This window comes from Carassius carassius, chromosome 7, assembly GCF_963082965.1.
Source record: "Carassius carassius chromosome 7, fCarCar2.1, whole genome shotgun sequence".
Classification (NCBI taxonomy): domain Eukaryota; kingdom Metazoa; phylum Chordata; class Actinopteri; order Cypriniformes; family Cyprinidae; genus Carassius; species Carassius carassius.
This window is the reverse complement of record NC_081761.1, coordinates 2,534,976-2,559,167: the sequence shown is the minus strand read 5'-3', so window position 1 is coordinate 2,559,167 and position 24,192 is coordinate 2,534,976. Positions and strand designations below refer to the sequence as shown.

The window sequence follows — 24,192 nt, the reverse complement described above, 5'->3', positions numbered from 1 at the left end:
TCAATTCATTTTATGTCTACCCTCAGATTCCATAATGATTGAAATGAATGGTTTTAGGCTTAGTGAAAACTACAGTCTGAAGTTCTGGCAAGCACACGCTCTTACACAGCAGTCATAATGGGCATCTGACTGTGTTTGCCAGAGAGCATCTGTATCTCTCACTCTCTCTGCTATTTTTTGCCTCTTCCTGTATGTCTCAATCTGTAAATTGATTTCTCTGTAAATCATCTGCTTCAGACACAATATGATCCTAGATTACTTAGAAATGCCTATAATATCTCCTCGGGCCTCAAATGCATGGGAAAATGAGAGCTTTCAGTAAAGTATTTCTTGTATTATCTACAGATTTTTTTGCGGTTTAGTCAGCCATGATTGTTGCCACTGCTCATACACTGCAACAAACTATTATTTTGATGATCGATTATTTCTCATCGAATCAATTATTTCACTAATTAATCAGGCTTTGATTTCGCTTTTGCAATTTGTTGGAATATTAAGTTATAAAGTACATATTCTATAAATAAATAATAATAAATGAAGTATAGAGCTACTTTATAGCATTCATACAGGACAAACTTCCCCATTGCAATGCGCACCTTTTCCATTGTTTTCCGCGTGTAAACACATGCTAGATGAATGTGTACGACCGTTGCACTCATGTCGCATCTTTTGCGGCATCTCGCACACGAGCACCACATTTTTAAGATGCCGTGTCAAAATAATTTAAACTTTTACACACAGTGCCGCTCATCAATGACAGTACCAAAACCAAATTGGGGCAAACGTTGCAAGATTTTGTTTACAGTAGCAAGTTGACATGGCAACTGTTTTATTTTTTATTTGACACCGACATGGAGGTGGCATTCTGCGCTGCACTTTTTAAAAACCGTTTCTGAGGCTGTGTCTCGCGTTTTTAGGTTCAAAGACGTGTTCTGTGTGAATGGCCCCCTAATACTGTAAAGATGCTTGCTAACCTTCTGGAGTCGATTAACGCGTATACGCGTTATGAGTCATTTTCTCCTGATAACCCCGAAAAGAACTTAAATTACACTTTCAGTTTTAATCGTACAGATAAGAGCAATACATCAATAGAATCTGTAAAGGGTCTACTTTATTTTAGTATACATACATAATAACAACAAAACTTTGTGCACTTATAAAATAAAGATTACAAACAAGGTGTGCTGTCTGCAGCCTTTGTCTGCGCTGATCTTCATTTACAAACACGTCATTAAAATGAACTGTAACTCAGTGAATACTCAACGAAGAGACATGAGAGATATATCTACAGAAGCCTGACATGTCTACTTTTAAACTAAACAAGTGCTGCTGAAAAAAATACATTGCGGAGCAAAGAGGAAACTGACAACGCACCAACGGACAAGGTCTCAGCTTGCAAATTTCGTCATTTTCAAAAAAATTCAAACAATAAATACCATTTTGCTGCTCTTTAATGTGTTGTGATCACTGTATTGCCTCAGTTCAAGCAGCATTCATCAACCGATCGCCATTTCATATTTACTTAAAGCACGAAATAAACATGAATGAACATCAGAATGCATTTTATTTCAACAATGAAAAGACATCAATACACAGAATTTAATCAACTCTCCTATCTTATTTGTTTTTCGGGCAAGATGGTGGATTCAGCATTATGACTGCTCAGATCGTCTGCAAGTTCTGTGGGAAAACTGCAGGCTTGGCAACACTATTTTGTTTGCATGTCTTCTTCTATTGGACTGCATGCAGGAGTGCTGAATTACAGTCTTTGGCACTACAACGGCACACTGGTCAAACTGCATTATTGCAGGTCCTTCCATTAGGTCATGTGAGATGAAACAACTATGCAGCAACAAAAATATTTGTTGACAATTTGTATAAGCACTTTTCTGTCATATTTGCATGCAAACAATTGACAAAACATTTTGTCTGGTAGATCATAAAAAACCATACAGTTCACCCTAGATTGCAGCTTTTGCAGAAGCACAAACTCCTTGCTGTTTCATCTGAAAATCTAGTCGACTGCTGATGTCTCACTCTGGGAAGGAAGGAAACGCTTCTGAGGTCTGTGGTGTGTAATGGGAATCCATTGCTCAGGGTAGAAGTTGCCCTTTACAGCGATCCAAGCCCTGCTTCGCCAGGCAGGAAACCCATCTCAGCTTCAAAAGCATCTTCAGATGGAGTTCAAGTCTTGGATGTGCTTCAGCTGCGAAGAGGAACCTTACATGCTCTCTTTCAGGTCAGGGGCTCGAGACAAACACCAAGCCCTCTGGGAGGAATCAAAGACGAAGACATCCACTCATCCTCATATTCAGTACTGTATTCAAGAGTATATTGTTGGTTTTAAAGCACTTTGCACATACTTCTATCAAATATTTCTGTCTGTGAAAATTGTTGCAATCTTCTAATGCTTATGTTTTTGCACGGATCGGCCTTTGCTTCCTTACAGTTGCTGTAACCATTATTTTTCTCTCACCGATAGTAAATCAAAAGCACTGAAGGAATCATATGTGGAAAAGCTAAATCTATTCATATTTTCTTGTCTTGGTTCGTGCTCTTGAAATGTTGTTTGAAATGGTCAAAAGGGCAAAATAGTTGCACAACTGCCTATGTAATTGGATTTGGAAATCCTAGAGCAAGAACATCTGCTTGGCGCCTTTATAAATTGGTCTTTTAGGTGGTTTTGGGTAAGAACTACAAAATAAGTTTGATGTGGATTAGTCATAAGCAAAAATCCTGAGGGACAAATCCTCTTAGAGGAGACTGCAAAAGTTATGTGGAAGATGAGAGATCCTTTTTGAGATGTGAATGAATGAATGAATGAATGAATGAATGAATGAGATGTTAAATAATTTCCACAACTTTAAATAAATAAAGGTTGAATAACAATTTGCAAGTAATATAAAATAAAACACAATTAAAAAAAAAAATACAAATATAATAAAACAATATAAAAATACAAAAAAGCTTATAAAACATGTATTTTACATATTAAATAAGTAAATGGATAAAACAATCAATTAATCAACCATTTGTTCATTCCCATTTCAACTTGGCAAGTAAAAAAATAAAATAAAATAAAATAAAATAAAATAAAATAAAATAAAATAAAATAAAATAAAATAAAAATAAGCCTGCCATGCTTTTTGGATTCTGAAAGTTGCACCATTGTTGATTTAACATGAGCGTTTTGAAAAGCACTTTTGGACAGAAACTTTGCACCTGGCTTCTATCAGGAATAGTTTCAACCCTTGAACACCCACCGAGTCTGACATTTCACAGAGTTTTAATGCCAGTGCGAGTTCCACCAAGGTGGCTCCTCCAAGCTTCAGCCGTACGAAATTAAAAAGTGAATGATGTTGAAACCTGTACATTGTGAAAAATTGGCTTTCTCCCTTAAGCTGCCCTGCTGGGAAAAAAAGGCAGAAGATTTGTCGAGTCTGAGGGGGTGACCAGAATCAAAGAAAGAGGCTTTTCTCTCTGATGTAATCAATCCTCTGTGGCTTTTTCCCCAGTAACATTTGTGATTCACTGGCTCTCCCACACTGAGCAAAGTGCCTGTATTTGTCTAATCCTGAGAGTTACTCATCGAGCTGTGCTTAAAAAACAGGTCAGGATGAGGCAAAGTGGGAGATTGAACCCGACTAATGCATTAAAAGAGGAGTAATGCGGCCTAATGGACGGCCGATTCGAGAGAGATGATCGTCTCGCATTTGCGTCATTCAGGACTCCATGCCAAACAACGTGCCAATGTGCTGGAGAAGCTGTTTTAACAACTTCTTCATCAAGCTACAAGTTTCTCAGAGACCAGGGTTCGAATCCACTGTGCAACACCAATGTGTCCCTGAGCAAGACACTTAACCCCTAGTTGCTCCAGAGGCGTGTGATAAAGATAGCTTTTGATAAAAGTGTCAGCTAAATGAATAATGTAAATGTAAATGTAAGCTGTCGCTTAGGAAAAAGTAGCTAACTGCATTAAAGCCATTTAAGAGGATAGATGTACTGTATTATGAATGAACAACTGTCCGATTATATTGGTTTTAACAAGCTGAACAGCAATAAGTAGCACAAAACCAGTGAGTATCACAATAAGGGTGCAAACATTAAACTTAAGGGCAAATTTCCACAGTAAACTGATATGGAACCTCATACGTGATTTAATTGGAACGCACTACATAGACAGAAACTTCATGTGATGACACATAACTAGAACAATAAAGTTTTGTGTTGTAAAAAAAATAATAAATAAAAAAATAAAATAAAGGACTTTAAAGACCTTAACATCATCTACAACAACAAAACATATAATAATATCAATAATAATAATAATATAATATAATATATATACATACATACATAATCAAACAAAACAACACTTATTAACTTATTTAAAACTGTAATATTATTTCATAATATTTTTGTGTTTACTGTATTTTAATCAACACTGTGAATGGTAGTGAATGTCGTTAATTTGACTGGTGAATCGTTTAGAAAACAGCTACATCCATGGCACTGAAAATGTTGCTAAATCTGTAGCACTGTAAATGTTCATTAGTTATTATATAAAAGTGCCAGTGTTACACATAATGTGTTTAAAAGACATATAAGAACCAAAAAAATACCCTGCGTTCCAATTCAGACTTAATCTTGCAGCCTTTAAAGGCCTTAACAGCATCAGGGTTTTTCAATAATGCATCAAAAAACACAAGGCCCCATAGGAAGCCGAGGAGGCGGTAATCAAAAAGTGGGAGTTAAAGAATTACTAAATAGGGTCCTATAAATAGCAAAGGACTGAAAAAATGAGGGCATGGAAAATGGATGAAGGATCAAATCCCTAGGAGGAGACTAGAGCTCCAGAAGATAAAGGACGAATGCTGCTTCACAGCGGGGCAGAGTGGGCAGCCCAACAACTCCAACCATTCAGATTCATGAGCAGCTACCACCACAACAGAGGTCTTTCCAACATCAGTGCCACTGGAAAAATCACAAACCAGATCAATTAAAGCACAACCGATTCACTGTAATGAAACTAATTCATATATGACAGGCCAGATATGCAAAAAAGAAAAAGAAAAAGATTAAAATATGCAGTTCCATCAATTTTGGCTAACTGTACAGAAGCAGATGGACTGGACTAACTTCACTTCACACCCAACAGAGTACAAAAAAGAGATCCATTCATCACGCGGTACCTCGGTTTTTTGAGAAAAAGAGATACTGCGGACAGATCGATATTTATCCCAACAAGCTGAAGGTGTTTCTGGGGATTAGCTGCCAAATCTGCACTGCCTATCAGAGTGATAAATAAAGCAGTGTGTATATGCATGTGTTTGTGTGTGCTGGTCTGTCAGATACACACCTGCCCTCAGAGATAAAGACCAGAAGACAAGCAAAGCATGAGCTGGAGACGATAAAGAAAACACGCACTACGACCTGACTTCAGATCAGAAGAGAACCATTCAGTGATACAGACGTGTGGCTAAAGAGAGCCACGGATAAAAGCATCAGGTCATAACGTCTTATGATCATGTGTTTATTAAATGGATGGATGACCAAGTCTCATTTCATCTCAAAATCCATTTAGATAGAATATTAAGACAGTGAAACATATATAGAGATTTAATTAATTAAAATTCAGTTTAAACAAAAATATTGCATTAAATATAATAATGTAAAATACACATTTGTTGCATTTAATAATGTAATGCATAAATACTAATAATAATGTAATTAATAATAATCCAGATTTTAATTTAAATTTGGTTAAATGTTTAATGGAAAAACAATGGATTTCAACAAACAATGCTCAAAATATCAAAATCAGTTGCACTGGCAATGAATCCATGAATACACTGCTTAACAATGGCAGTTTGTCCCCCTGGAAAATCTGCAGAAAACGTGGGGGTGTTGAACCCTCTCACCGGGAAAAGTGTGGGTGTTAAAACACCCACATCCCCCATGGGTGCGACGCCCCTGAATAGAATATAGATAACATATCAAATGTTGAAAGTGAGATATTTTGAAATGTCATGCCAAATATTGGCTCATTTTGGATTTTTAATGAGAGCTACAAATTCCAAAAAGTTGGGACAGGTAGAAATAAGAGGCCGGACAAGTTAAATGTACATATAAGGAACAGCTGGAGGACCAATTTGCAACTTATTAGGTCAATTGACAACATGATCTTCGGGCCCTTAGACAGCACTGCATCACATACAGGAATGCTACAGTAATGGAAATCACAACATGGGCTCAGGAATACTTCCAGAAATCATTGTCGGTGAACACAATCCACCGTACCATTCGCTGTTGCCGGCTAAAACTCTATAGGTCAAAAACGAAGCCATATCTAAACATAATCCAGAAGCGCAGGTGTTTTCTCTGGGCCAAGGGTCATTTAAAATGGACTGTGGCAAAGTGGAAAACTGTCCTGTGGTCAGACGAATCAAAATTTGAAGTTCTTTTTGGAAAACTGGGACGCCAAAAAGAGGACAAGGACAACCCAAGTTGTTATCAGCGCTCAGTTAAGAAGCCTGCATCTCTGATGGTACGGGGTTGCATGAGTGCGTGTGGCATGGGCAGTTTACACACCTGGATCAATGCTGAAAGGTATATACAAGTTCTAGAAGTGAAGAGAAGTGAAGTGACATTCAGCCAAGTATGGTGACCCATACTCAGAATTTGTGCTCTGCATTTAACTCATCCAAAGTGCACACTAGTGATGCGCGGGTCTGGGTTTTTTCCAACCCGCGGGTCTAGCTTTTATGAAATTATGTGGCCCGCCCCAGCCCGCTCCGCAAATAAAGTAACATTTCTTGACCCACCCCGACCCGCCCCATGCATTGGGGACATCATAGAGGTTACATTGCTACTTAGACCTTTGTATCGTAACCTTATCAAAGAACCTAATAAAATATATATTACAGATATTTAATATTGGCTATATAAGTTTTTGCACTATGATGGTTCGCTCGTGAACAAATCTTTTAGGTTAACGAATCGTTCTCGTTCACGTAATCCACTAACCATAGACAGTAAAAGACTCATATTTCTCGTTCAATGAAGTTCCTCCCTTCACAGTAGCGCGAGAGCGCGGCGCTATTAGCAGCGCATGCGCAGCTCGTGAACAGCTCTGTGAACTGTTTCATCCTGTCAAAGAGTTACTCAAGATGTGACAGAGCATGTGACTTGTTGAATGTAGTGAACGAATATGATCTTCTCGTAGGTGAAAGAGTTGAATGAACTGATACATCTCGTTCGAGAACGAAATGAATGAGAGTATACAGAGTAAGTCGGCCAAGCATGTAAATCTCGATCAGCAATCAGCAGATTCAAATCGCAGTTATTGGTGCAAATACGCTTGTTTTCATATTTAGAATACAGAACATAACTCCACGTTAAATCCCTGATAAAAACTTGTGCTTTGTTAATCTGAGCAATTTATTTAGACTATTTATTTAATGCGATCATGCACACACTTTAATAAAGCCAAATCAGTTTTTGTCACAAGTAAATTAGTTTGTTGACTTAAGACAACACATAAGACACTCTTTTTCGCCAACTGTTGGCATATTTGTGTAATATGAAGAAATGGTCACTGAATGAATCAGTGAACAAATTATTTTGGTGAAGGAACTGAAAATCAATGAATCTCTTGAAAGAATCAAAATTTCCACCACTAAATTCCATGCAACATGAATGGATTTTTTAAAATTTTGTTTTTAGTGACCCACCCCAACCCGCCCCGCAATAAAGTGCCAACTTCTTAACCTGCCCCAACCCGCGGGTTTACCCGCAGGTTATAAGATGACCCGCGCATCACTAGTGCACACACACACACAGAGCAGTGGACACACACCCAGAGCATTTGCACCTATTTTTTTTTTTACATGTATTTACATATTTATATATTTATAACATGTTTTTCCGAAATATATGCATGTGTGTGTGGGTGGGGGGGGGGGGGGTATTTATATATACATAATAAATATAAACAGCACACACATACATACATTATGCAAACAATAAACTTTTATTTTAGATGCGATTAATCGTTGGACAGCACTAATACATATACACACACACACACACACACGTTTGTTTTTGTGAAAAGTGGGTTCATGCCATAGGCGTAATGGTTTTTATACTTTACAAACTGTATATTCTATGGCCCTACACCAACCCTACACCTAACCCTAACCCTCACAGGAAACTTTGTGCATTTTTACTTTCTCTACATACATTCTGTATGATTTATAAGCGTTTTGAAAAATGGGGACATGGGTTATGTCCTCATAAGTCACCCTTTTCTTGTAATACCTGTGTCATACCCATGTCATTATACAGAGTTGTGTCCTGATATGTAACAAAAACAAGAGCACACACACACACACATATATATATATATGATATCTGAGTCTACACTTGACCTTAATATCCATAAATCAGACAACAAGTCACATGACTCCATCACCACTTCAAATTATTACATGCTGATATGCTAATTACGAATTAATGCTAATGCATTTGACTAAGTGTGTGTAAACAAACTGCAGATTTAAAAGCCAAGCTTAATTAATAACAGCACTGTGAATGGGGTTGTTTTTGTCCATGAATACAATGGCCAAACAGCTATAAAACCACAGAGCCAGTATATTTCTGGTTTATTAATGGCACTGCTTAAGTATTAATGGCTCTGTTCACTGTTAATGACAATTCTCCCATTCCTGTGGCCCAAAACAGCATCTATAATCAGCACAGATCCTGCAGCTCACCAGCGTAATTAATAATCTGTCAGTGTTATAGGCCGCATGTTCTTCAAAGCCTCGCTGTTGGTTTGTAAAACTCTTTTAGGGTGAGTTAGCTGTTAGTGATCCAACGCAAGTTCACGAAGAAGTGGGCAGAAGAACACAGGGCTTTGATTTGGAGTGGACTTGGAGCCGTCAGAGGAATAATGTAGGTTATGAGCTGGCAGTGATTCATGGTGAAGGGTTTTGTTCTGTCACTGGATTCATGTGGGCTGGATAGCCACTAGAAACCTCCAGCATGACACGTCGTATCACGGCCTCCGTCTCTCAGGAACATCAGTATGCAAACCGCCGGCGTGATTTGTCTCGCAGTCATTCAGCAAGCGACTCTGCTCACATTCTCATAGGAATGGAAGAAAAATCTCCTTAACAGCTCTATTGCTTCTTCTAGACAGCAGCGGCATTAAATCGAGAATTTTGCTGAAGTTTGTAGCGTTTTCTCAAACATTTCTCAAACAATCCGAGCTGCTATTCACGTTCATATTCAAGTCTATAAAAGAATATATTATATTATATTAAGAATGTTTGGTATTACAGTAATGAGAATGAGATCTCATTACAGTAGAAAAATTGGTGTGAAAATTGTCAAAGATTTATTGTATTGTATTTATGTATAATATACATGAATGTTATAAGTGTGTGTGTGTGTGATTTTTTTATTTTTATTTTTAATTTTTTTATTTGTTGTTATCATTTTTATGCTATACAATTTTAAAGACTTGTTGGAATCATCAAAAGAACTCAAAATACCAAACTATATTAACTAATAAATTATCAATGTATTTTGCATATTATCATTTTAGCCTGTTTTACTAAAGAAAATATGATTTCTCATATAATAAAAAAGATTTATGTATTTGAATTGCATGTATATATTCACATTTAAGTGTAATCTTAGTGTATGACAATTATTGACTGTATTTGGGTCTATTTTTATCTCTCCTTGAGAATTTGAGGAGACATTTGAGATACTTTAAGCAACTGTGATCCCCATTACGTCTCATTTAAGAAGCCAGCGAAGTACATTAAAACTACAAAAATAAAAGCTATAAAGAATAATTAAACCCATTTGTGCTGAATCTTCTAAGGACACAGCAGAGTTGGTTTACATCACATGATATGGTCCATAAGAGCCACTTTCATTTGCACTACATGCAAATCATCAGCTTTTCGAGAGCACTAATATTAACCTTTACATAACCTGTGAATATGTACTTCAGCTCTCCACTGTACGCCTTCATTATGACATTTCAAAAACTGTATAATTATTCTGAGCTGTATAAAGCAGGTCTGCCTGGTTTCCGGGCGAATTACAGTGGCGGTTTGGAGCGGGTCTGACCCGCCTAATTAAAGCCCAAGTCCCTAAAGAAAGCCATAACAAAAGGTTAAAAAGTAGATACTAAACGGCTCTCATTCAAAAGATTACATAAGGAACTTTTCAGTGGCCGCAAAAGTAGATTTCAAGTTTGTCAGAGCATTAATTTGCACACACAGAAGTGAACAAAGCTTGAACACTTTCCACTTTGAACAGCCAAATTAAATGACCTCAATGACCTTTTGAACAACTGACTACCTTGAAAAACAGTGTAAAATCCAGCCACCACCTAAAAACACACCTGATGCTTAAAAAAGCTTTAAAAAAAAGCAAACACGCTACCTATAACTGTCAAAACCAAAACACTTTGAAATCAGACTTAATTTATTTATTTTAATTTGAAATTGTGCCAGACTAAAAACTTGAGGAATTATTCATGAGCAACAAAGTAGTCAAAACTGAATAGCAAGAGATGGGAATTACGACTTACTTACTACAGATCGGTTCTTTCAAACGTTTCATTTCAATAAAAATGCTAACTCAAGATCTACTGTACTGTGACTGATTTGAAAATGAATCATTTAAAAACAGTGTTCTGAACCAATTTATAAGAAACACTACAACAGTTTTTACTTTTAGTGCTAAGTGACCTTTAGTCCAAGATTCATCTGCACGTTCTGTTAATTCATCCAGTTCAAACAATTCATTGGAATTGTTTTGGAATTCAAATTCAAACTTATTCATGAGCAAATAATACACAAAAATGAGTATCAAGCGATGGAAATTACAGTTTATTGGTGCAAACTAGTTCTTTTGAATATTTGGTTTCTATGAAACCATTAACTCAGGAACGACTTTGACCAGTCTGGGAATGAATCACTTAGACCTGTACAAAAGATCTGACTAAACAAAATGATTCGTATACAATTCCTAACACTAACCTTTTAAACTTTCCTAACACTAAACTTTTCGTAAACAATTACTGGCACTAAACCTTTGTTTAACATTATTACACAACGCTTCATGCTTTCATGCAGGTCCAGCTGTATGAATGATTTGTTCACCAATTCCTACTCAACTTATTTGTGTGTGTGTGTGTGTGTGTGTGTCATCTGTAGGTTTAGTTTATTGAACCAGTTTAAAATAAATTATTCAAAAGATCCGCCTCAATAGAATTACTTATTAAAAAACTTCATTTTCTTCTGCAATAATACTAAACATGTTTCATGTTTTCAGTTCTTTGAACTGGTTTAAACAATTTAATCAAAATATGTGACTCAACGGAATAATCTGTTAACAAACTCACTACTAGAAACACTAAACAATAAAAAAAAATTACTGCACAAAGATTCATAAGACAATTTGTTCTCAAACTGCTATTTCAAATTCACTAGCAGTAAGTAACATAAAACATTTTTTTAACACTTTACTACTCAAAGATTCATATGCAGGTTCAGTTTTCTGAACTGGTTCAAACAATTCAGTAATCAGACCCGAATCAACAGAATGATTCATCTCAAATTTGATACTATTAACACCAAACATTTCCAACAAAGATTGGTTGCTTTTCCCCGCTGTTTTGCAGCTCATGCAGGTGTCATTACACATCAGGTCCAGTGCAGTTTAAAAGTATGATTGCTTTGCATTGCATCTGTTTATTACGAACTATCCAGTAATTAAACCAAAAAGCCTAGATGGATAATATCAAGCTATAAAAGACAAATCAGACTGAAAACCAACTGTTGCACACTTACCGTCAAACTTTTTGTGCCTGGAGGTAAATATCGTCCGTATGGTGTGGCTGTTCTCATCCACTAATTTCTCTAAATCCAGCTTGCTCTGCTGGCCGAGCCTGTCCTCCATGTCTGGAGTGCAGCAGGTGTAGCCCTGGGAACAAACCTGCAGATTTTGACCTGTGGGACGAGAGAAGGACATATTTCACACAGCCGCAGTGGGAAACACGGAGCTCATCGCACCAAATCAAACACGCTTCATTAAGCCAGCACTGCGATGTGTGATTTCCCAAACCGCACTGAAGACGTGAAGGTGCACCAAGCGAAATTAATGGTGCGTGTCGCCGCTGGATGTGACATCTTTAATTACGTCAAAGCGACAGATGGATGTTTGAGAGCCGTCTTCAAACCTCCTCCAGGCACGTATTTTGCACTCAGGTGAGCTGTTTAATGATTGTGAACAAGCAGAAAACTTGTCAGAATGTCAGTGTGAAAAAGTATTTCCCATCTATTTTTAAAACTTTGTGCTTGACGGGCTACATTGCATTATAATATGTTCAATGTGATGCTGTATGCAGTTTACCTGCGGAGAAAGAGTCTAAACCAGGTTCAAGTCAGCATGAAAAAGCATTTTGCTAGGTACATATGACTGAAACAGGATTTGAGTATCAATACTTTTAAGGTTTCAAATAAGTTTTTGGAGAATAAAAATTTTAAATATGGTTGAAATGGAGTTACATTGTCATTCAGTGTAACACGACATGTATGTAAAAATTCAAACAACATGTTAATTCAGACGTGTACATATTACAATATCTAAAAGATTAAGGGAGCATATTCAATTTGATTGTGTTTTAAAAGAGTATTAAATTCTTCCTGACAAATGGGCAAAAACTAGGATAGTGGCAAATGTTAAAAATAATTACTAAAAGTACAATCAATTAATATTTGGGTGAAAGTAATTAGTAATTTATTTTTGTTGTAAATATGCCTGAAAAGACTGTTACACTGAGTGACATTTTAGTGGGTGTCTTCTGTAAATCAGGGGGAAATGTATGATATTTATTTATTTTTTCTCAGAAAAACAAACAAAATGCAATTATATGAAACAGAAAATTGTATTTATTTATTTATTTTGAAAAACAACAACAATTTAAAGCAGTATTGTTTTTATGCTTAAACCCCTTTTCGTCTTTGACCCACACACATAATTATATTTTAATACAGTTTGTTATTGTGCAATGCCACAACTAAAAGAATTGGAGAAATGGAGGAGGTTAAACTGTTCCAAGCTGTTTGTCAGTAGGGTTCCCAACAGCAAACGAATTACATTTTTAGAGTGTAAATGGCATCCCTCCAGTCATTCTGTGCAGTTTGCATTTTGCACCTGCCCGTCTCCACCATCTGTCCAGCTCAGCATTAAACTGCCCTTTCCATCGCAACTTCCCTAAAAAAATCTCTAACACCTGCTCGATGAAGCTTGCTGTCAGGCAGACCACCACTGCATCAGCTCCAGAGCCAAAGCCAAAGTGCTTCTGGCACGTGTGGATCGAGGGACACCATAACGTATGGAGGAAATGCCAAACCACGGGCTAATGATACATTTAAAAACACCTCAAACTTTAGCGGGGAATCATTAGTTGCTCCCGGTGAGTGAAAGCGATAAACAAGAGTGTGTTGGTAATGACATGGCTGCTGAACAATGTTTTTAAAAAAACCCTCGATCTCATACTGCCAGATGATTTGAAAACTAATATCAGACCATTATATAGTGAGCAGGCGGATACTAGTGTTTATTTTCGAGTGGGTATTGACTTCTGCAGAGAGAATATTTTGAAGCCTGGGTGCGATTTAATTTCTGATAGCGTCTCCTCGTTTTACTGTAATAAGTGAGAAATTGTGCAATTTATGAACAGGGCCGTATCTGAGCACGTCTTTGAAGGGAATAATAGGAAACAGGCATTATAAGCCTCAGCATTCATTGTAGAAACTTTTTCACATTAGAGTTCAATCACATTTGAGTTTCGTCAAACGTTACGCATGCTTTCAGTATCTTGAATTGGTTGGTCAAGGGTATTTCAAGCTTTTAGGTTTAAAGCTTTTTGCCCGTATAAAAGGAAAACCATAAATGAGATACCTCAAATGTTTCTTCAATGACAATGACTTTACTCTTAAATTAATGAATAGCTTTACTCTTAATGCTTGTCAACAATTGGGTCCAGTTTTATTTTCCTGAAAGCACTTTAGTAGAAAATCAAGGGGGAAGTTGATACTGATGTTTGGCAAGATTTTTGAAAGATATATTCTGCTCACCAAAGATGCATGCATTTACTCTTCTTGTGTCCAGATTTTTTTTTTTTTTTGCATGTATTACAATCAGCCATGATTTTCTTCAGTTATTTTGCCCTCATCTGAGATGAAATGTGTGGGCTCCGTCTGTCATTATCTGTGACCTCGTTGACCTCGATGATGTCAGCATGCTTAATAACTATGCTCACAGTGATTGGCTGATAATCTCTGTCAGAGATTTATTCCTGGAAATATTGTAGAGCACAATATTATGTTGCCATATTCAAATAAATGTTAACTGTCACATTCAAATAAAGATTTTAAAATGCAGGATAAGTGTCACTCATTAAACAAGTATATGTTCACTTTATTGTCAGTTAGCGGATATGCATTTAAACAGCCTTTTAATTAACAGAGTAGAATAAGCCTGTCATTTCTCAACATCTGTTACACTGGATTCAACTCAACGTGTTTTTAAGCATGCGCGCCGACGTGAGCTCATGATAAACACAAGGTTTTCACAAACCACTCCAAAACGTTAAGTTATTCATTCACGGTGATTTTCTCTCACTTCTCGGCACAGTTGTGGAGGATCGTTACAGATCGTTATCTCTGGAACCTCCAGCATGGAGCGTGATTGAAGCTCAGCATTGTAATTAGCTGGAAATGCTGACTACCAGAAGCTGGAGCGAGTGCTGCTGAGACAAAGTCCATTCACCACAGACAGACAACAAGATCAGTCCTGCCACAACAGATCATGAAGTCCTTCTCAAACTATAGTAGAGGCAGAAATATCACAATTTGCCAAAAGTCATGTTTACCAACTGACTGGAAAATATAAGATACAATAAATGTAAACATTTTGTTAAATCATTCACAGTATTTATTACAAGTTTTTTTTTTCTAATTATACTAACCATGGATGCATTTCTTTGATCAAAAAATACAGTAAAAAATTTAAATACTATTACAGGTTCAAATAATAAATCTATGTGAATATCTGTTCAAATATAATTTATTCCTGTGTTCAAGCTGAATTTTCAGCATCATTGCTCCAGTCTTCAGTGTCACATGATCTTCAGAAATCATTCTAATGTGCTGATTTGCTGCTCAGGAAACATTTCTGATTATTAACAATGTTGAAATCATTTGTGCTGCCATATTTCTTTTTTTTTTTTTTTTTTTGTGAAAACTGATACATTTATTTTATTTTATCTTATTTTTTCTTGTATAGAAAGTTAAAAAAAAAGTGGTCTTCTGTAAAGTTATACACATCTTTACTGTCACTTCATTGTTACTGTCACTCAATTTAATGCATCCTTGCTGATAAAAATAGAAATTTCTTGCAAAAAATAAATGCATTTTTGGCACAGTAGTGTACACTCTAAAGCTTACTTTTTTTTCCCTTTCTAAATTTTACATTTACACATTTGACAGATGCATTTACTGTATCTAAAGCGACTTGCAACGCATCCAAAACAAACATTTTATTCCACATTTCAGAAATAAAACTGGTTGCAAATGCAGGTTTAAATCAGTTCAAATTTTATATTTACATAGTGCATCCTTATTTATGCATACCATTTAACTTCACACTTAATGCAGTTTTGAATCTTATTTTGTTTTGATAAATGTAAATGTCAAATCCAAGGTACAGTATATTACAGCAGCAAAGCCTCATATCACTCTTTCAGGATTTGTGCATATCATCACCAGGGTTGGAAGCGGTGCAACAGACATATGCATATCAAAATAACACTAATCAGATTAAAGATGCATTTAAAATATGGTGAATACAAGAGGGATTACATTTATTAAAAAGGCTTCTGCTGATGCACAAACAACCCCATCTGTGCTGTCAAAAAAAAAAAAAAAAAAAACTAAATGTTGCCAAAAAAAAATAAAAATTCAGTGATTCCATTTACTGAAAACCAAAAGGCATTCAGTGACAGGAGATTAAGAAATGACTTTATCTTCAAGTACCAAAGGCAAAAAAACAAAACAAAAAAACACAAAAAAAATCCCTCAGCACTTGGCACTGAACACACTCTCTGCATCAAAAGATTCAACACCCAACCTGACAAAGAGTTTGACAGAAAGACTAACTGCTGCGGTACAGTACTGTCAAGTTAGCTAATGAAGAAGATCTGCCGTATTTTTTTTCACCTTCACACCCCAAACCCAAGCAAATCCGCTTATTAACCAACTAGGTAGCTAAAAATAGTTTAAATACACCTATAAACATCAGCTGAATCCTGGCAGACTGTTTGCTAACAGAAAAACAAATCTAGGTCTACAAAACCATAGGTACATTTAACAGCATGCAATCTTTTATTCATTACTAAAACCAAGTATGCACACACACACACACACGTATATATATAGAGAGAGAGAGAGAGAGAGAGAGAGAGAGAGGGGGAGAGAGAGAGACTTTTGACAGCAAAAATGAGATGCAGACATTAAAATAGTTTGTAGTATTTTGTTTTACTAATTACATTTTTAAAAGGTGATCAATAATCCAAAATTCATCTTAAAAGAAATACTCCACACCCAGAGGATAACTTCAAATTAGAAAAGCAACAAGCACGATCATATTCAAACAGCCTGCTTATTTGTTTTCTCATTATTTTCTATTCCTCAGGAGTCGGCTGTTATGATGCTTACTCTCTGTTGCATCATTATAGAAATGATAGAGTTAATAGACATTTCTACGGCAGCGTTTGCTTCATAAAATGATTTCAAGCTTCTTCCTCTACTGAGCATCGTTTGAATTTGCATCTCTTTGATGGGCCAATATCTCCACGGACCAATCAGGCTGGCTAGTAAATATAACCCAAAGTTTGATTTCTTCTGTATAAAAGCATCTCCGTTCATGTGCAGAAGTGATACTGTAAAACTTTTGTAAATAATAAATGCAAATTATATAGAAATTATATAGAAATGCATACAGTGATTCACACTGAAATCAAACATTGCATTGGACTCCAGTTTCCAGTAGTTCTTCATAATTTTTACTTCTACTTTGCAAGTTGTGTGTAGGTTAAAGTAATTTAAGGTTACAGCCTTGGCTAATCTCCCAGAGCTCAGACAAACTTGCTGTAGTTATGTTAAACTAATTCAATAAAAACTAGTAGTAAATCATCCTGAGGATGTGACTCCTTGCCAAGAAGTTGGTTAATTTATTTATATATATATATAAAAAATTACTTTCCACAACTTGAGCCAAAGTTTACGATCAATCTGCATCCCAAAAAAGTAAACAGAACAGGAAAATACAGTAAAAATACAAGCAAAAAATTATATAATTAACACAATAATTCTATTAAAATAAATTATAGATAATAAAAAGAACTTAAATTAAACAAAATTAAATTAAATTAAATTAAATTAAATTAAATTAAATTAAATTAAATTAAATTAAATTAAATTAAATTTAAAGGAAACCTGAACTGATCTCTGGTCAGTCATTTTAAACTTTGCTAGTAATTTTACACTTTTTATATATTATATTGCAATACATTGCATTATATATAATTTTTTATTTAATATATAAAATTATAATATAATATAATACAATATAATATAATATAATTCAATAATGCAATATTATATAATGCTATACATTTCAGAGTAATATAATACAGTCAAAGAAGTAAATCTAAAATTACTTGCAGACTTTAAAAGAAATATCACAAGTTTAGTTATTAACCTTTATCAGCTGCATGCATGTCATAATGTTGATTAGCACAGAGAATAATTTAGTTCCGTCCCTCTTTTTTTAAACCAAAAAAGAAAAGAAAAACTGTGTTGTTCTAGAACAGAAATAAAGTAAGCTCGATTTTATTATTATTATTTTTTTTTAAAGCATTTAATGAAGGATGAGATCAAATGATTCTCTGTGCTGGTCCATATAAAGTTGATCTCATATTGAGTCAGGATACAGTGCGATGCATGCTTATAATGCTGATGACATCCAGTAATGAGATCAGCCCTGTTTGTGGGTCACAGTGACCGCCCGTCATCCATTAAACGTCAGCGTCTTGCTTCACTTCAACACGCATGCAGCCAGTTTCCCTACAATCTGCCTAATTTCATAAACTGTGCAATTCATCAACGGAGAGGCCTTCAAGTGGAGCCAATGAACCAAATTAGAGATACGGCCTTCACTTTGAAAGTACAACGATGTGGTGCAAAGCTGAATAAGCTCTGAGAAAACAAAGCTAAGCAGAAAGACGTCGCAGGAACAGAAAAGTGCCTATTGTTTGCTTTGGGAAGGATGGAAGGAGAAGGAAGCATCTGTAGCGCTATCATTACAATTGAATCTTGACTCAAGCTGCCAGTAATTACATTTCACATAATGAGTGTTTGATTGTAGTGTAAGACAATTAGCTTTCCTTAAAAGTGAGTAAATGGAAGTAATTGATGGTGGGATTATATTGCTAAACAGAAGACAAACGGGTGTAGCTCTCTATCTTCAGACCTCCCCATGGATCCCAACAGAAGTGGGCTTTTTCCGAGCGATTGGCTTGCATTTACCTGCCGGTTTCTGCTTGTATGTGGTTTTTGAATTGGATTTCTCACTGAAGTTTATTTGAGCAGACAGGATTTTCATGTTTCGTTTTGTTATGACCACAGTCAAGCAGAGAAACAACACTTACGCCGCACCAGAACTGTAGCTTTGCGCACAGAGAGTTCTTACACAGATTGCATTGATTTTCATCACTTATTACCATTTTTGGGTCAAACAGTCCCAACTATATTAGCAAATACAGCAGTGCAGATATTTATCTTCATGTCCAAAAACAAACTAAAATTTGCCCTACTTTCTAAACACAAAATCCTTGTGATTTAATAAGGCCTGGAAAATCATGGAATTCAATCAAATTTGTAAAGACAAATTCTATAATCAGGGCTCAACAACAGCATCCTTGCATTATTATGCCATGCACTTTTTAATATTTGGTTTTCTGTGATGCTTTTAATATAGATGTAAATTTATATGTGACATATCAATCATGTTTTGCACCATTTTTCAGCAACATTTATCAAGTTATTTAGTTTATAACTTTTGTTGTATTAGAGATATAAACTTTCCAGCTAATAATCAAAATCCCTGTTATTAATTGTCTTTAAAGACTATTTTTTTCTGATACTATAAAAATGTTTTGCTAAAATAGTTATAACATATTCTAAAAAAAATAATAAAAATATAAAAAATCAATAGTAAATAATATAAACTGAAGTTTATTTGAAAATAATAATAATAAATAAAAATAAATAATTAATAAATATTACAATAATACATTTTAAATATTTAATAAAAACATTAAACCCTAAACCTGATAAAACCTAAATAGTAAAAAAAAAAAAACTGGACAAGTGGACACTGTCATGGGAATTGATTTGGTCACGAGGTGTGTGAGCAACACAGCAGGTATTTGACACAAATCTGAAAAGTGTAGGAAAAGTAGGATAGAGATTTCATACTGCAGCAACCAGCCATGGGATCTGATTATGCCCACCGAACAAAGTCATGCCAAAAAAACTTGGAGCGACTCTCCAAGGTATTCATTAGTCTACCTGGCCACAGGGATCTCCTGCATATGGCCGCTGCCTTATGGTGCGTCCCTCGGCCCGTCGAGAGCCTCTCTGCCAGCGCCTTCACCTCCAGCACCTCACCAAACAGCGCTAGCCTAATTTACAGCCGCTCACTTTGATAGCCCACACCGCTCGCGGCACCTAGAGCCGGTCCCCACAAACCACACGTCATTTCGCCTCATTTTGTTTTGTGGCCAGGAGCATAGAAAAATCAATGATCATTGTTGTTTATTGCCTGGCTGGTGTGTGGAGACTTTTGTCAGTGGCCAGCCAATAAGTCATTTATCATGTAGCGTCGTGGCCCAGGAGAGAATGATGGGACAGCGAAAACCAGAGAGCACTTGGACTCATTTAAGAACCGCAAAGAGATTTGGCCGTCGTCAGTCAGGAAACCCGAGCTCTCTGCTAATTCTGTGACTAATCAACTGCAGGCTGCTTTGGCACGTCGCAGGACTCCTGCAGTCCATCGATCCGCCATCACAAGCTGCTCCACATCAGTGACTTCTCCAGCGACCAAGCACTACCTTTATAGATCAGACCTCTTGCTCAGGTGCTCCATTACCGCATTATTAGGAGGAAAGCAGCGAGCTGGAGTCCAGCAGAAGCATGGATCTGCTTCATACAGTCTCGCTATTGAAGGAGGATCGTCAGACTTGTTAGAAGCATATTTCACGCGAAAATTACACGAAAAAAGCAAATGAAAGCAAATCGCTTTTATAAACTTTAAAAGAATGCAATGCATTTGAATACAAAACATTAAATAGTTAAATGCAAAACCAAGCCAACGTCCAATGGAAAAATTTGTTTGTTTGTTATATTATTATTATTATCATCATCATTATTTAATTGTGCATTTAAATTTTTTGACATGATCTTTTTTTTTTGATTTGAGGGTGAATCTCGTGGGTTTTGACATCTTTTCACTGTCCTGATCAACCGCAGCACAATATTTTGAGCATCAAATCCTTTGTCTGTCCTCTGTGAAAGTGAAATGCCACAACCCACAGGCGGACTGAAGATATTAATGGTTCAAACACAGCTATGGGAAGTCGAATTGGGGAAAAATTAGATTCAAGTGTGAATAAAGCTGATGCAATTTAAATAGAAACAAAGCAACCAGTAAAAGGGCTTGTTGCTTTCCTGTGCAGTTGATTGGGACACCATGTTTTTGTCTAACCAGCCTGTATTGTTCTAAAAGTTCAGTTTCTGTCTCAGTCTGATCTATACTTCTGTAGTGAATGATCTACAAGGAGCTGGATAATGCAGGGCTGTCCCATTGTCAAAATTACTGCAATGCACCATTTGCTTCAATAAAATTCCCAGAATTCAGTGCAAAAAAGTTTTTGCAGCTCATTATATTCACCTACTGGAAATGTCTAGAGCTGAAACAACTAATCGATTTAATCGATTAAAATCGATTATTAAAATAGTTGTCAACTAATTTAGTCATCGATTCGTTGCTAAATAACTTTTATTTGCCATAAGCGGCTCATTTCGTGCATATTTCAAATCTGCGGTGACCAAAGTGTGGCAGTAATGAGCCACCGGAGGTTTTACTCAGCCAGTACAACAGGAGAAGTAGCGAATAGCCAATAGCTGGCCTCGTTTTATGTCACGTGCTTCCCGAACAGCGTCTCTGCAGCATTCAGCGTGATGTGGGAGTATTTTACTTTGAGCCTTCAAAAAAGAAGATTAACCTGTAAACTCTGCACTACTGAACTGTTTAAGGGGCCGTTCACGTATCGCGTCTTTTGCGCGCTCAAGTTCGTTATTTCCAATGTAGGTATGCGCGCTCATAATGGAAGCGACGCGCCCGTTTTTCCAGGCACGTCCGCACCGCATCGAGTTAAAAACATTTCAACTTTTCAGAGAGCCGCAAGCGCATCGCGGGTGCGATTTTTAGAGCTGCAAATCCATTTATCCTTTGCTGAAATTTCCGCGTTTTCAAGGAGAGAGCACGTCATGGTTGCTTAGCAAAGGCAGACGCCTCAGGGGCGCAAGAGCCCGATCGCTTTGGAAAGAAGGAGAAAGCGGTGCGCCTAGCGTTTTCCACGCGTTTCCCCTTTTCCCCTTTTTTAAGCGCGATTATGTGAACGGCCCCTAAGACTTTTATTTGTGCAGATTCTCCAGTACAATGTTGTTTGCAAATGTTTAGTCTTAAAAGCTAATAACTTTGCTCTTTAACAGTTAACATTTAAAGATTTACAAACATGTTCTGTGATCAGTTTATAGTTTACCAGTTAATAATTCAGTCTTGCAGCCTAATTATGACTGAATGAGAGAGGTAAATGTTTAAAGATATTTGAAATGCATTTTTTTCTAAGTATTCACTGCTCTTTTTCACACAGCAGGTTTTTTGTGTGTCCAATTTTTTTTTTCTGATGGATTTTACTTTAAAATGTGAGTTCCATTCAGGTTTCATGCCATTGGCACTTTTTTCGAAGGATTGTTTACAATTTCACAGCAAAAGCTATAAAGCTGTTTCCGAGTAAATAATAAAATACAATGCACTGCAATTTTATTCTGTTTTATCCTTATTCTTCGTGAAAATATGTTCTGAAAGATTCCTTAATAAGCTTTGTTCGGGATGTTAAACTACTTTAGGAGCTCTAAAGACTGCCATGGTGAAAACATTATTTGAAATCTCCTTGTGAAATTTGCTAGAGTATGGGTCAGTGTTTTGATTGCAGAAGAGTTCGACAAAGTATTACTAACACAATAAAACAACTCCAGGTATATTTTTGATGAGGATATGACAATGCAAAATGGTTAAAATCTCTTAAAAATCTATGCTGAATGATAAAGACCCTTTATTAATAATTTACTTGGGGGGAAAATGGGCAAAACTAAAATATAAGGACATAAACCGATTAATCGATTAATCGTAAAAATAATCGACAGATTAATCGATTATCAAAATAATCGTTAGTTGCAGCCCTAGAAATGTCATGATTTCCCAAATATCTACCAAAAAAAATAAAAATAAAAGTATATATATAAATGATATAATAATAATAATAAAACATAACATTAGCTTTTCATGATGTTATGAAATAATTATTTAAAACATTCATTTTTTTATGAAACAATTGATTACATTCTAAAATATTATATAAAATCAACCCAGATTTCACGATTTTACGAAGAATTTGTAATCAAATTAAATCTTAATAATAATTTGATATTATGTTTAAAATTTAGTTAATAAACTAGTTTTTCATGATTTTATGAAATAATTATTTTAATAAAATGCAATATTTTTTTTTACATATTTTTAACATAATTGTTTTGAAATTGCATATAAAATAATCAGAATTTCACCATTTTATGAAATAATGTATAATAATTAAAAAAATATATTTTATGATATTATGCTTAAAATTTATTGGCATTTCATAATTTAATAAATTATTTCACCGAAAAAACAAACAAACATTTTATTTGATTATAATAATTTATTTCTTAATGGCTTAATCAGATACTACACTGCATCTTTTAAAACTTAAAATGAAGATGCTGAACTTCCTCTTCATTCACATTAAAGGGAACTAAGGAATGAGACACAGTCATTGACGACTTCTCTGAGCTAAACAACCAACTCAATACATCTCCATCCGAACTCATCCCACAGAACCCTCTGTGACAGTCTCATCTAGTCTGTCATTATCAGCTTGGCCAGACTAATACAGGAGCGTGTCCCACCTCAACACACAGAGGAGCTACAGAGAGCCAAAGCAAACATTAAAGGTCCCGAGTTCTTTGAGTGCTTGCCAGACCTCCTCCAACCAAACCAACAAACATGATTAAAGACCTTCAAGCTGCTCGTGCTGTCACGGCCGGGTTACCCTTTAAAATAATAATATCACTAGTCCATCTAATGAACACATCAGCTTCATACTGCATAATGAATGAGTTTCAGACCAAACGCTGCTTAATTATCCCTTCAAGCTGAGATCCAACTGGGTCCAGGCCAAGAACCAGTCTGCATGTTCATGTTGCTTTTGGGAGGAAGATCTAAGTTATTGACTCAGTCTAATTGAATCTAAGAAATAATTCACCCTGAAATTAACATTCTGTCATTATTTACTCACTTTTATGACGTTTCTAACTGTATATGCATTGAAGGAGAAGGGCTCTTAGCTGTCAAACTGTGTCCGCCGACTGATATGGATTTTATGGATATCACACTGTTTAAATGCGAAGATAGTAAAAATGCATGCATCGCAATTGCTGAAATATTTATTGTGCATAATATTTACTTAATTACATAATTTGAAAAAAAAAGAATGAATATGATAATAATAACTGAACTGGCATTCTCAGTGCTGTCAAAAGTCTGTTTCCCATTTTTAAAAAAAAAATGGTTTTAATAAAACAATTCATTATTTTATCTAATTAAATAATATCTAATATTAACTAGCATTTGATGTTTAAAAAAAAGCTTGTTATA

At 35.7% G+C, this 24,192-nt stretch overlaps 1 protein-coding gene across 2 annotated transcripts in view; it reads right to left on the bottom strand.

Moving 5' to 3' along the window:
* The window catches only part of LOC132143364 (glypican-6-like), a 192,557-nt gene that overhangs the window by 137,520 nt on the left and 30,845 nt on the right, over nt 1–24,192 (bottom strand). For both annotated transcript variants that reach the window (XM_059553519.1, XM_059553520.1), the window contains exon 2: nt 11,877–12,035. In XM_059553519.1, coding sequence (XP_059409502.1) covers nt 11,877–12,035 — 159 coding nt within the window. The remainder of the gene's footprint in view (nt 1–11,876; nt 12,036–24,192) is intronic.